The 12,710-nt window shown below is 42.3% G+C and overlaps 1 protein-coding gene across 2 annotated transcripts in view; it reads right to left on the bottom strand.

Moving 5' to 3' along the window:
* The window catches only part of slc10a7 (solute carrier family 10 member 7), a 501,455-nt gene that overhangs the window by 465,714 nt on the left and 23,031 nt on the right, over positions 1–12,710 (bottom strand). For both annotated transcript variants that reach the window (XM_028802720.2, XM_028802719.2), the window contains exon 2: positions 9,596–9,678. In XM_028802720.2, the coding sequence (XP_028658553.1) occupies positions 9,596–9,678 (83 nt within the window). The remainder of the gene's footprint in view (positions 1–9,595; positions 9,679–12,710) is intronic.

The raw sequence follows: 12,710 nt of genomic DNA, 5'->3' as shown, positions 1-12,710 counted from the left end.
GGAGCTTGAGAGGTGCTGCAAAGAGGAATGGGCGAAACTAGCCAAGGATAGGTGTGCCAAGCTTGTGGCATCATATTCAACAAGACTTGAGGCAGTAATTGCTGCCAAAGGTGCATTGACAAAGTATTGAGCAAAGGTTGTGAATACTTATGTACATGGGATTTCTCAGTTTTTTTATTTTTAATAAATTTGCAAAAATCTCAAGTAAACTTTTTTCACGTTGTCATTATGGGGTGTTGTGTGAAATTCTGAGGAAAAAAATGAATTTAATCCATTTTGGAATAAGGCTAAAGACGTGAACATAATCAAGTAAACATCATTCTGGGGGACTGTTTTGGAAAAAGTGTGACAGGACAAGGTTACAAAATTGACCATTACAAGTAAAGAGCTCAAAACATAACTCAAGTCTGTTAAGCTCTTGTAACCAAGGAAGTGTATCAATGCCATTATCAATTAGAAATTCAGAGAACAAGACAGTCTTCAGCCTCTTCTTAAACAGATTGAGGGAGTCAGCAGTTTGAATAAATGTGGGCAGCTCGTTCCACCAACAAGGAACTACATATGAAGAGAGTCTGGATAGAGATTTGATGTCACGCAGATTTTGTATCACCAGATGACATTCATTAGCAGACCCGAGTGGGCGGGGAGGAGCACAAGATCTCACAAACATATAGGTGCTGTCCCAATAAACGCTCTGTAGGCAAGAATCAAGGATTTTGATTTAATATTTGCTGCCACAGCTTGCAACATACTGAAAAGATGAATGACATGCGCCTGCCTTGACGTTGCTGTTTTTTGAATCACCTGCAGTGGATTAGTAACATATGCAGGTATGCCTGCCAGCAGAGAAATGCGGTGGTCCAGATGTGACACGACCGATGCCTAGATTAGGAGTTGTGCTGAATGCTCGGTCAGATAAGGCCTAATCTTGCAGATGTTATGCAGAGTATATCTGCACAAACAACAGACCGTTGCAACATGGTCAGTGAAGGACAGCTTGTCATTAGTCTGCACATAAAGGTTGCGTATTGACTTGGTGGATGTCAGTGACAGTGAGCCGAGCTCAGCAGAGATGAGGTGCTGAATGGATGGGCAAGCTGGGATAACAAGGAGGTCTATCTATTGCCATGTTTACCTGAAGATGATGCTTCTCCTTAGATGGACTAAGAAGATGGACTTCTTCGATGGACTATACTTGATTTAATTTTGGAAGAATTAAGTGGATACGACTGGCGAGCATTGTTAGGCTGAATGGCCTATTCTCATCTAGATTGTCCTAATGTTCTTGCACGTTGAAATATAGGTGAGACATTCAGATGATACATTGTAGTCATGTAGAGGGGACGACAGCTGTTTATCATTAGCATAATACTGATGTGAGAAGCCATGAAACTGGATGATAGGGCCTAGTGAGGTGGTGTACAGAGAAAAGAGGAAAGGAACCAGCACCAATCCTTTGGGCACCCCTGTGCTTCCCTTGACATCTCTCCTTACCACGACACAAAGTAGAATCTGCCTTAGAAGTAGGACTCCAACCACTGAGGGTAGTCATAGTGATGCCAAGATCAGAAAGGGTGAAAAGGAGGATCTAGTGGCTGACCGTGTCAAACCACTACAATAAACTCTTTAGGAGCTGTATTCGAAAATCAGGTCTCTTACACTTCCTTTGAAGTTAACACATGGGCCAAACTTTACAGCTGTATGATGTACAGTTGCTAAAGTTACTTTGGAGACACAAAATTAAATGAACATACAAAAAGTTACCATACAAACCATCTTGTAAGATTCTGTGTACCAAAACTGTTGAATCCTACACCACATTTGTGGCTCTAAGACCTAAGAACCCGCATTGCCAAAGACTAATCCAAACAGTTGTAACATATTTCAAATGGAACCATTCGCTAGACATCACCCGGTTCTTAAAAATTTAACAGGAAACCTTCTGAATCATGTCAGAATGCCAAGGTTGGGTTGGGTTGGGATGGTAAACATCAATACCGTATGTCTTCACGAGGTTCACTTTCAACAAAGACACGTCATGGGTTTATGTGTTCCAAACTTTACATCATAAAGGAGAGACTCTGCGTATGAACAGCAGAGACACAAAACGCAGTTTATAGCATTCCATGCAGTTCTTGCCCAGCGGTATGCATAGGACAAACGTCAAAAAGAATCGCAACACACATACAGGAGCACCAAAACACCGTCAGAATGAATGACTCACTGATGTATACGCACACAAATTCAACTGGACATACATTTAATTGGGACAATGTACAAGTAAGATTTAAGGCCAGTACTAATAGTGCCAGAGAGCTGGCTGAATCTTGGCTATCAAATGAAAACGCTATTAACAGACATTTGGATAATGAACCCAGCATATGTAAACTTAAGAAGAAGAACATCGTCATAATAAATAAAACTTTACAACCAACACCCTCCTAACCCCACCTCATTTTGCTATATACAGTCGACCCTTGATATACGACCGGCTTGACATGCGAACAACTTGATTTACGACCAAAATTTTTATTTTGATTTACGACCAACATCTTGCGTTACGACCTGAATGCGGTCACGTGTATCCGCTTGCGCGATTGTAAACAAACAGAAACATTCCTATTAATGCGGCACTCATTCAATAAATGTCAGGTTTGTAAACTCTCTTGGGACCTCCCCCAACTAGAAGACATGCCAAAGTCCAAACTCCGTATGTTGCTGGGGCAACAGCCAGCTTAAACCTGTGCTGAGTCTCTCAGTCAAAGCAAACAGAAAAGATATCAATGGGTGATATGCATGTGATATCCCTGCCTGGCAATGGACAAGCAAGCTTCCACAGTCACGGCAATCGCGCTTCAGGATGTCGTTCCCATTGAGTGGGGAGTGGGGAGTGGGGGGGTCTCAGAAGAGTTCAGAAACAGTTCCTTGTATCATCGCAAGGAAATGCTGAGAAAAATTCTCGTCAGAATAACTTGTAGGCAGGAGGAGATTAAAATTAACGCAAAAGAAGCTATTGAAATGATTGCAAATGCCTGAGCGCAAGTTAAAGAAAGCCTTTAAAAAGCCTTCAGTTTCATTATCATCCTCCTCCCTTCCTGCAGCCCAAAGATGTCAACTTAAATGGTGAGTACAGTATGAAATTGTTGTTTCTGGTAGGCTAGGCACTTTATTACTTTTTGGTTAGTACATTAGAAAAATTATTGGTGTTTTGGTAAATTTTGCACATTATACAACCCTTTTTTTATTATGAAAAGGTTAAGTAAGTGTTGCAGTGGGAGGTTTGGAACGCATTATGGGTATTTCCATTATTTCTTATGGGAAAAATAGTCTTGACTTACAACCAACTTGAGTTACAACCAGCCCTCGCGAAAGAATTGAGTTCGTAAGTCAAGGGTCCACTGTATTGCCTTTGATTCTTGTATGTCTAATCATTATCCTCTGATGACGGCTCCTGGCAGAAGCTGACAGCTCAGGAATAAAAACTACTTCATGATACGTGATTCATTCTCTCCCTTTGTGGATCTCCAACTACAAACATACATGTTATATATATATATATATATATATATATATATATATATACACACACACACACACAGTTAGGTCCATAAATATTTGGACAGAGACAACTTTTTTCTAATTTTGGTTCTGTACATTATCACAATGAATTGTAAATGAAACAACTCAGTTGCAGTTGAAGTGCAGACTTTCAGCTGTAATTCAGTGGGGTGAATAAAACGATTGCATAAAAATACGAGTCAACTAAAGCATTTTTTTAACACAATCCCTTCATTTCAGGGGCTCAAAAGTAATTGGACAATTGACTCAAAAGCTATTTCATGGGCAGGTGTGGGCAAGTCCGTCTTTATGTCATTATCAATTAAACAGATCAAAGGCCTGGACTTGATTTGAGGTGTGGTGCTTGCATGTGGAAGATTTTGCTGTGAACAGACAACATGCGGTCAAAGGAGCTCTCCATGCAGGTGAAAGAAGCCATTCTTAAGCTGAGAAAACAGAAAAAAGCCATCCAAGAAATTGCTACAATATTACGAGTGGCAAAATCTACAGTTTGGTGCATCCTGAGAAAGAAAGCAAGCACTGGTGAACTCAACGCAAAAAGACCTGGACGTCCACGGAAGACAACAGTGGTGGATGATCGCAGAATCATTTCCATGGTGAAGAGAAACCCCTTCACAACAGCCAACCAAGTGAACAACACTCTCCAGGGGGTAGGCGGGCGTAAGTATGGTAAGTCTACCATAAAGAGAAGACTGCATGAAAGTAAATACAGAGGGTGAACTGCAAGGTGCAAGCCACTCATAAGCCTCAAGAATAGAAAGGCTAGATTGGACTTTGCTAAAGAACATCTAAAAAAGCCAGCACAGTTCTGGAAAAACATTCTTTGGACAGATGAAACCAAGATCAAACTCAACCAGAATGATGGCAAGAAAAAAGTAAGGAGAAGGCGTGGAACAGCTCATTATCCAAAGCATACCACATCATCTGTAAAACACGGTGGAGGCAGTGTGATGGCTTGGGCGTGCATGGCTGCCAGTGGCACTGGGACACTAGTGTTTATTGATGATGTGACACAGGACAGAAGCAGCCGAATGAATTTTGAGGTGTTCAGAGACATACTGTCTGCTCAAATCCAGCTAAATGCAGTCAAATTGATTGGGTGGCGTTTCATGATACAGATGGACAATGACCCAAAACATACAGCCAAAGCAAACCAGGAGTTTATTAAAGCAAAGAAGTGGAAAATTCTTGAATGGCCAAGTCAGTCAGCTGATCTTAGCCCAACTGAGCACGCATTTCACTTGTTGAAGACTAAACTTCAGACAGAAAGGCCCACAAACTGTCCTTAACCGTCCTGCTCCACTGACAGACTGAGAAGATCGTTCCTCCCCCAAACTATGCGACTCTTCAATTCCACCCGGGGGGGTAAACGTTAACATTATACAAAGTTATTGTCTGTTTTTACCTGCATTGTTATCAATCTTTAATATTGTTTTTTGTATCAGTATGCTGCTGCTGGAGTATGTGAATTTCCCCTTGGGATTAATAAAGTATCTATCTATCTATCTACCTATCTATCAAACAAACAGCAACTGAAAGCCGCTGCAGTAAAGGCCTGGCAGAGCATTAAGAAGGAGGAAACCCAACATCTGGTGATGTCCAGGAGTTCAAGACTTCAGGCTGTCATTGCCAGCAAAGGGTTTTCAACCAAGTATTGGAAATGAACATTTTATTTCCAGTTATTTCATTTGTCAAATTACTTTTGAGCCCCTGAAATGAAGGGATTATGTTAAAAAAATTAGTTTAATTAATTAATTTAGTTGCCTCACATTTTTATGCAATCATTTTGTTCACCCCACTGAATTAAAGCTGAAAGTCTGCACTTCAACTGCATTTGAGTTGTTTCATTTAAAATTCATTGTGGTAATGTATAGAACCAAAATTAGAAAAAAGTTGTCTCTGTCCAAATATTTATGGACCTAACTGTATATATATTGTGAGAGATGGCCGGCAGTTTATCCTGGCCAGCAACCCCAGGCCGCTAGATGGACTCCTCCCCACAACATGGAGGTGCCCCGAATTCCCACAGGGCATCATGGACAATGGAGTTCAGCTTCACAGCCCTGCTGGACACCGTGGGGGCTGCCAGAGGATGCTGCAGGGAGGCACGAGTGTTTCTATTATAGCCCGGAGGTACTACCTCGTCACAGGGACGGAAGAAATTAAGTACTTCCGGGCTGAAGAAAAGAAGAGTTTTTATCTGACCCGGAAGTGCTGACCCGGAGTCGCATAGTGTGGGGGAGGAACGATCTCCTCAGTCTGTCAGTGGAGCAGGACGGTGACAGCAGTCTGTCGCTGAAGCTGCTCCTCTGTCTGGAGATGATCCTGTTCAGTGGATGCAGTGGATTCTCCATGATTGACAGGAGCCTGCTCAGCGCCCGTCGCTCCGCCACGGATGTCAAACTGTCCAGCTCCGTGCCTACAAGAGAGCCTGCCTTCCTCACCAGTTTGTCCAGGCGTGAGGTGTCCCTCTTCTTTATGCTGCCTCCCCAGCACACCACTGCGTAGAAAAGGGTGCTCGCCACAACCGTTTGATAAAACATCTGCAGCACCTTATAATGTTGTTGTTTTTCATTTATGTTCATTACTTTCTACTTTTCATGCTTAATATATGTTAATTCTGTATTTAGTGAGTGGTATAATCTATTCTTGCATTTTGCCTTGAGGGGTGTTGCGTAGTTCTACACCTGCACTTAGTGAGGAGTGCTGTCCAAGAACAAAGTTATTTGTACAGTTGTATTATATTTCTGAAGTGGCTATTGCCCATCTAGCTCTGAGACACGGATTACTTGTATTCTGGTTTGTGTGTTGTATTGGCCCCATTTTTTGGCACCCATCGCACACCCAACCTACCTGGAAGGGGGTCTCTCTCTAAATTGCCTTTCTTAAGATTTCTTTCTATTTTTTCCCTACAAGGTGGTTGTTTTTTTTTGGGGGGGGGGGGGGTTTCTTGTCTCCTTAGGGAGTCTAGGCTGGGGGGCTGTCAAAACGCAGGGCCTGTTAAAGCCCATTAAGGCATTCCTTAAGTGATTTTGGGCTATAAAGAAAAAAACTGTTGTTGTTTCTACTTCCTAAACAAAACATTAAGCATTAAGAAGTGGCACACATGCACATCTGGGGGTGCCCAGCCAAGCTTGACTGAGGTAAGCAATATCACACCTGGATGACAGGGGGCACTGTTACTAACAATATCCTGTTCTTTATTCCACAGCCCAGAGAAGACACCCAGTGAGGGCACTTCCGCCCGACTATGACTTCCAGAACAAGTCCCATGCCTTACTGCCGATATAAAGTGGCAGCATGGAAAGATGACATCTCTTTGCAGACCTGCACCTGAATCCGCAAAGAGCCAGAAACACAAACCAGAAAGAAAGACAGCAAATAACATCAAACCCTGCGAGACTGACCTTAAGTTGGTGTCTTTTAGAGTTATGCACTTAAGCACCCATTTTTGATACTCTATTTTCAGTTTGATTACATGGGGTTTCCAGGGTGGTACCCCAACATTTCTCCCTGCTTCGTCGCCACCAAACACATTAGTGAGTTAGCAGATGGACTGCCAACCCAGCACTCATGAGAGAAACAAGGATGTTTTCATTGAGCCCCATTTAAATTGGACAAACATTGATTAACAAAGGCTGTAGTGTTTAAGCAGCTGAAGGAAAAACATATACAGGGTACTGTTGAGCTTTTTATACTATTTTATGTATATATGGTGTACAGTGTAAAAAGCACTTTGATATAATATCTCAAGACAGTTTTTGATTTTTAATACATTTGCAGACCTTTCTAAAAACATGTTGTTAACTCTGCCATTTTCCCCCCATCAGTTTAAGCTCAATAATCATAATGGCAAATTTATCCATTTAAATTTACATCTACAACACTGTAAAGAGTGCAGAAGGTAAAGTTGTCTGAACATTTTCTGAATCCACTCTATATGTACACTTCATGCCCTTGGCCCATTCATTGTTGCTAAATAAACTTACGGCCACAGTCTTTTCAAGTATTAACAAACAACCAATTGTACGTAATAAAAACATCTTAAAATTTTTTTTCTCAACCCATTTTTAGCTCACATGCCGCTGCTGGTGGGTCGAGAGTTGCTATTGTTTATATACTGTCATGTGGTGTGTCACTGCTATGACAGTCATGCTCGATCCCCCACCTGCTCTAGCAATCACACTCGAATTTCCAAACGGGACAACTCTAATAATCATGCTCAATTAACAATCAGGGACCAATCTCTGATGACTGCACTGAATTCACCAAGGGGGACCAGTTCCCAAAATCCCCCACTCTGATGATCTCCCTCGATTTGCCAATGGGAACCCCCCCCCCCCCCCCCCATCTCCACTTGATGGGTTATGAACACACTTAAATTGAAAAAAGTGGGTTACCACAGCAAAAAAGTTGAGAAACAAAAGACACAAGTTTAAAAGAAAACAGAAAATGGTGAGACTCAAACCACCTACAACTGAACACCAGCAAAACCAAGGAGCTGGTGGTGGATTTTAGGAGGCCCAGACCCCTCATGGACCCCGTGATCATCAGAGGTGACTGTGTGCAGATGGTGCAGACCTATAAATACCTGGATAATAAATTAGACTGGACTGCCAATACTGATGCTCTGTGTAAGAAAGGACAGAGACGGTTATACGTTCTTAGAAGGCTGGCGTCCTTCATCATCTGCAATAAGATGCTGCAGATGTTCTATCAGTCGATTGTGGCGAGCGCCCTCTTCTGGTGTGCTGGGGAGGAAACATTAAGAAGAAAGACGCCTCACGCCTGGACAAACTGGTGAGGAAGGCAGGCTCTATTGTTGGCATGGAGCTAGACAGTTTGACATCTGTGGCTGAGCGACAGGCGCTCAGCAGGCTCCTATCAATCATGGAGAATCCACTGCATCCACTAAACAGTGTCATCTCCAGACAGAAGAGCAGCTTCAGTGACAGACTGCTGTCACTGTTCTGCTCCACTGACAGACTGAGAAGATCGTTCCTCCCCCAAACTATGCGACTCTTCAATTCCACCCGGGGGGGTAAACATTAACATTATATAAAGTTATTGTCTATTTTTACCTGCATTATTATCAATCTTTAATTTAATATTGTTTTTTGTATCAGTAAGGTGCTGCTGGAGTATGTGAATTTCCCCTTGGGATTAATAAAGTATCTATCTATCTATCTATCTATCTAGTTCTTTTTGTGGAAAGTGAGTCATCCTTCTTATTTGATGTAATAGTATGGTTGTCTAGAATAATGAATTAGTACCACAGATAATAAAAAAAACATAATGCGCACAAAGTTATTGTTATACTGTGTGACAGGCAGCCTCAGCCATTACCCGGCTGGGACACCAATGGAATGGAAGAACAGCGGGAGAGAGGATTGCCGAGGCAATACCTCCTCTGGGACACTAGAGGGAAGCCCTCCTGGGCGGCAGTGGCACCATGGTTCCCTGCAGGGCATGCTAGGAGCTACAGTTTGGTGCAGCTGTTGGGCTCCATAATGGGCCGCATAGGCATTCACTGGGATTCCATAAAACCTGGGAGTAAATCCAGGTAATCCAACTAAACCACCTGGAGCACTCCCAGGTACTGAATAAAAGGAGCCACCTCACTCCATTCGTAAAGCCAGAGTCGGGAGGAAGTGGGTGAAGCTCTCCTGGGAGAGGAGTGGAGGCAGAGGAAGAAGGAAAGGAAAAGGACTGTGATGTGAAGAGAGGAGCGAAAGAAAAGTGCTCCCCGACTGTAAATAATAAGTGTGCTGTGTGGCAAAGTCGTGTCCTGTCTGTCTGTGTCGGGCTAGGGCAGCTGTACGCGCTCCTGGGCTTTACAACTATTATCTAGAGAGGGGTTATGCATACTTAACTGCACACTGAAGGTTCTTTTATACCTAAACCACACACTGTACGTACCAAAAGCCATAATCTGTCTCATGATCCATGAACATTGTCAGCAGCAATAAAGTTCACACTTTTATAAAAATTGAATTAAAAATACATAACACACTACCTCAGTTTTTAATGAGAGTCCACTGTTAAAAAATATGGTAGAAACTGCAATATATGTGATTGTTATCTCTGGCTTCAAAGGTCCTGTAGAAGAAAAAGAAAAAAAAAACAAAAACTTATTAGTCATACTGAAGAGTATATTCTCAAACATTCTCAGTTAAACACTTCTGTGATGGACTGTCATCAAAGTCAAATATGGCATAAAATGAAATAAAAGTCATTAGGAATAAACAAAACATTACTTGTAAATAAGGTTTTCCACTGCAAATACACTGAGTGACAGCATATTCACATATATGCTTCTGTTAAACAAACATTCATAGTATTCCTTAGCAGCTTTCCACAGTAAACATTCTTTGAAAACAAATTAAAAGCACATAAGTACAGCTTAATTGATTATACAAAGGCATTTTATATATATATAGGTTTTTGCAAATTTATTAAAAATAAAAAAATTGAGAAAGCACATGTACATAAGTATTCACAGCCTTTGCCGTGAAGCTTGAAATTGAGCTCAGGTGCATCCTGTTTCCCCTGATCATCCTTGAGATGTTTCTGCAGCTTAATTGGAGTCCACCTGTGGTAAATTCAGTTGACTGGACATGATTTGGAAAGGCACACACCTGTCTATATAAGGTCCCACAGTTGACAGTTCATGTCAGAGCACAAACCAAGCATGAAGTCAAAAGGAATTGTCTGTAGACCTCCGAGAAAAATTTCTGCTGCTTTGAAGGTCCCAATAAGCACAGTGGCCTCCATCATCCGTAAGTGGAAGAAATTCGAAACCATCAGGACTCTTTCTAGAGCTGGCCGTCCATCTAAACTGAGCGATCGGGGGAGAAAGGCCTTAGTCAGGGAGGTGACCAAGAACCTGATGGTCACTCTGTCAGAGTTCCAGAGGTCCTCTGTGGAGAGAGGAGAACCTTCCAGAAGGACAACCATCTCTGCAGCAATCCACCAATCAGGCCTACATGGTAGAGTGGCCAGACGGAAGCCACTCTTTAGTAAAAGGCACATGGCAGCCCGCCTGGAATTTGCCAAAAGGCATCTGAAGGACTCTCAGACCATGAGAAAGAAAATTCTCTGGTCTGATGAGACAAAGATTGGACTCTTTAGTGTGAATGCCAGGCGTCACGTTTGGAGGAAACCAGGCACCGCTCATCACCAGGCCAATACCATCCCTACAGTGAAGAATGGTGGTGGCAGCATCATGCTGTGGGGATGTTTTTCAGCAGCAAGGACTGGGATACTAGTCAGGATAAAGGGAAAGATGACTGCAGCAATGTACAGAGAGATTCTGGATGAAAACCTGCTCCAGAGCGCTCTAGATCTCAGACTGGGGCGACGGTTCATCTTTCAGCAGGACAACGACCCTAAGCACACAACCAAGATATCAAAGGAGTGGCTTCAGGGCAACTCTGTGAATGTCCTTGAGTGGCTCAGCCAGAGCCCAGACTTGAATCCAATTGAACATCTCTGGAGAGATCTTAAAATGGCTGTGCACCGACGCTTCCCATCCAACCTGATGGAGCTTGAGAGGTGCTGCAAAGAGGAATGGGCGAAACTAGCCAAGGATAGGTGTGCCAAGCTTGTGGCATCATATTCAACAAGACTTGAGGCTGGAATTGCTGCCAAAGGTGCATCGACAAAGTATTGAGCAAAGGCTGTGAATACTTATGTACATGGGATTTCTCAGTTTTTTTATTTTTAATAAATTTGCAAAAACCTCAAGTAAACTTTTTTCATGTTGTCATTATGGGGTGTTGTGTGTAGAATTCTGAGGAAAAAAATGAATTTAATCCATTTTGGAATAAGGCTGTAACATAACAAAATGTGGAAAAAGTGATGCGCTGTGAATATTTTCCGGATGCACTGTGTATATATATATATATATATATATATTCATATATATATATATATATATATATATATACATATATATATACACACACACATATACACACACAATCTGATTGTATGGATGGTTACCTACCAGGCAACACATGTGGTTGGTCTACAAGTCGGCAAACGTTCAACCACCCATACAATCAGATCGTGTTTCAGACTACGAATGCAATGAATGTAATTACTCCGATCTCCAGGCTGTCAAATAAACAAACCACACACCGTGGCGCAGCGTAAAGGGGCTTCGCCTCTGACGCTGACGTCCGAGGTTAAATCCCAGCGAGGGGATGCAGTGGAGTGTGTACGCCTAATACACACTAAGGTGACAATAAGGGCGACACACATGTCGCATACTCTTTGCATTATTTGACAGTAAAACTATATAACCTTCTATGACTTAGAGGGCATGGCAGGTTGCAGACCCCTTATTTGGGCTCATCAGGCATACACACTCCACTGCATCCCGTCGCAGGGATCGAACCACGTAGGTCAGAGGCGAAGCCCCTTTACATTGCGCCACGGCGTGTGGTCCATTTATTTGACAGCCTGGAGATCAGAGTAATTACATTCATAGCATTACTCCGATCTCCAGGCTGTCAAATAAAAGCCAAATACCACTGACTCACTCATCACGAAATCTCCCGAACCATGAGGACTTGAGACCTGAAATTTGGAATGTAACCCTTTGCCCATAGATGCTCGTTAAGAAACGGTTTTAAAAATTTCGTGGTCCAAGTGAGAAATTTCTTACAGTTTTTTTTTAGACCCGTTTGTACGTCTGTCCGCTTTTCACAAGAGAACTACTTCAAGGATTTAGATCGGATTTTTTTCTATAATTTGCTTGAACATTCCGTTGATTTTGCGAATTTTTTCATCATGCTAAGTATCATAGTTCGTGTGTGGTACCGATTTATTAGTGCGAATCTGAGACAGACTCATCGGGCTGCAGCGTAAAGGGGCTTCGTCTCTGACGCAGACTTCCGAGGTTCGATCCCCGAGAGGGGAGCAGTAGAGTGTGTATGCCTGATGAGCCCAAATGAGGGCGAAACACGTGTTGCGTACTCTTTGCATTATTTCACAGTAAACTATGCAACATATATATATATATATATATATATTTTTTTTTTTTTTTTAAACAAACAGCCAGTAAACCAGTTAAACAAGGAGCACACAGCAAGTCAGTAGTGACAACTGAACTAGAAATCCCTTCA

Source organism: Erpetoichthys calabaricus, chromosome 5 (assembly GCF_900747795.2).
Source record: "Erpetoichthys calabaricus chromosome 5, fErpCal1.3, whole genome shotgun sequence".
In the NCBI taxonomy this organism is placed as follows: Eukaryota; Metazoa; Chordata; class Cladistia; order Polypteriformes; family Polypteridae; genus Erpetoichthys; species Erpetoichthys calabaricus.
The sequence above is the reverse complement of the archived record's forward strand: the minus strand, read 5'-3'. Positions and strand labels throughout refer to the sequence as shown.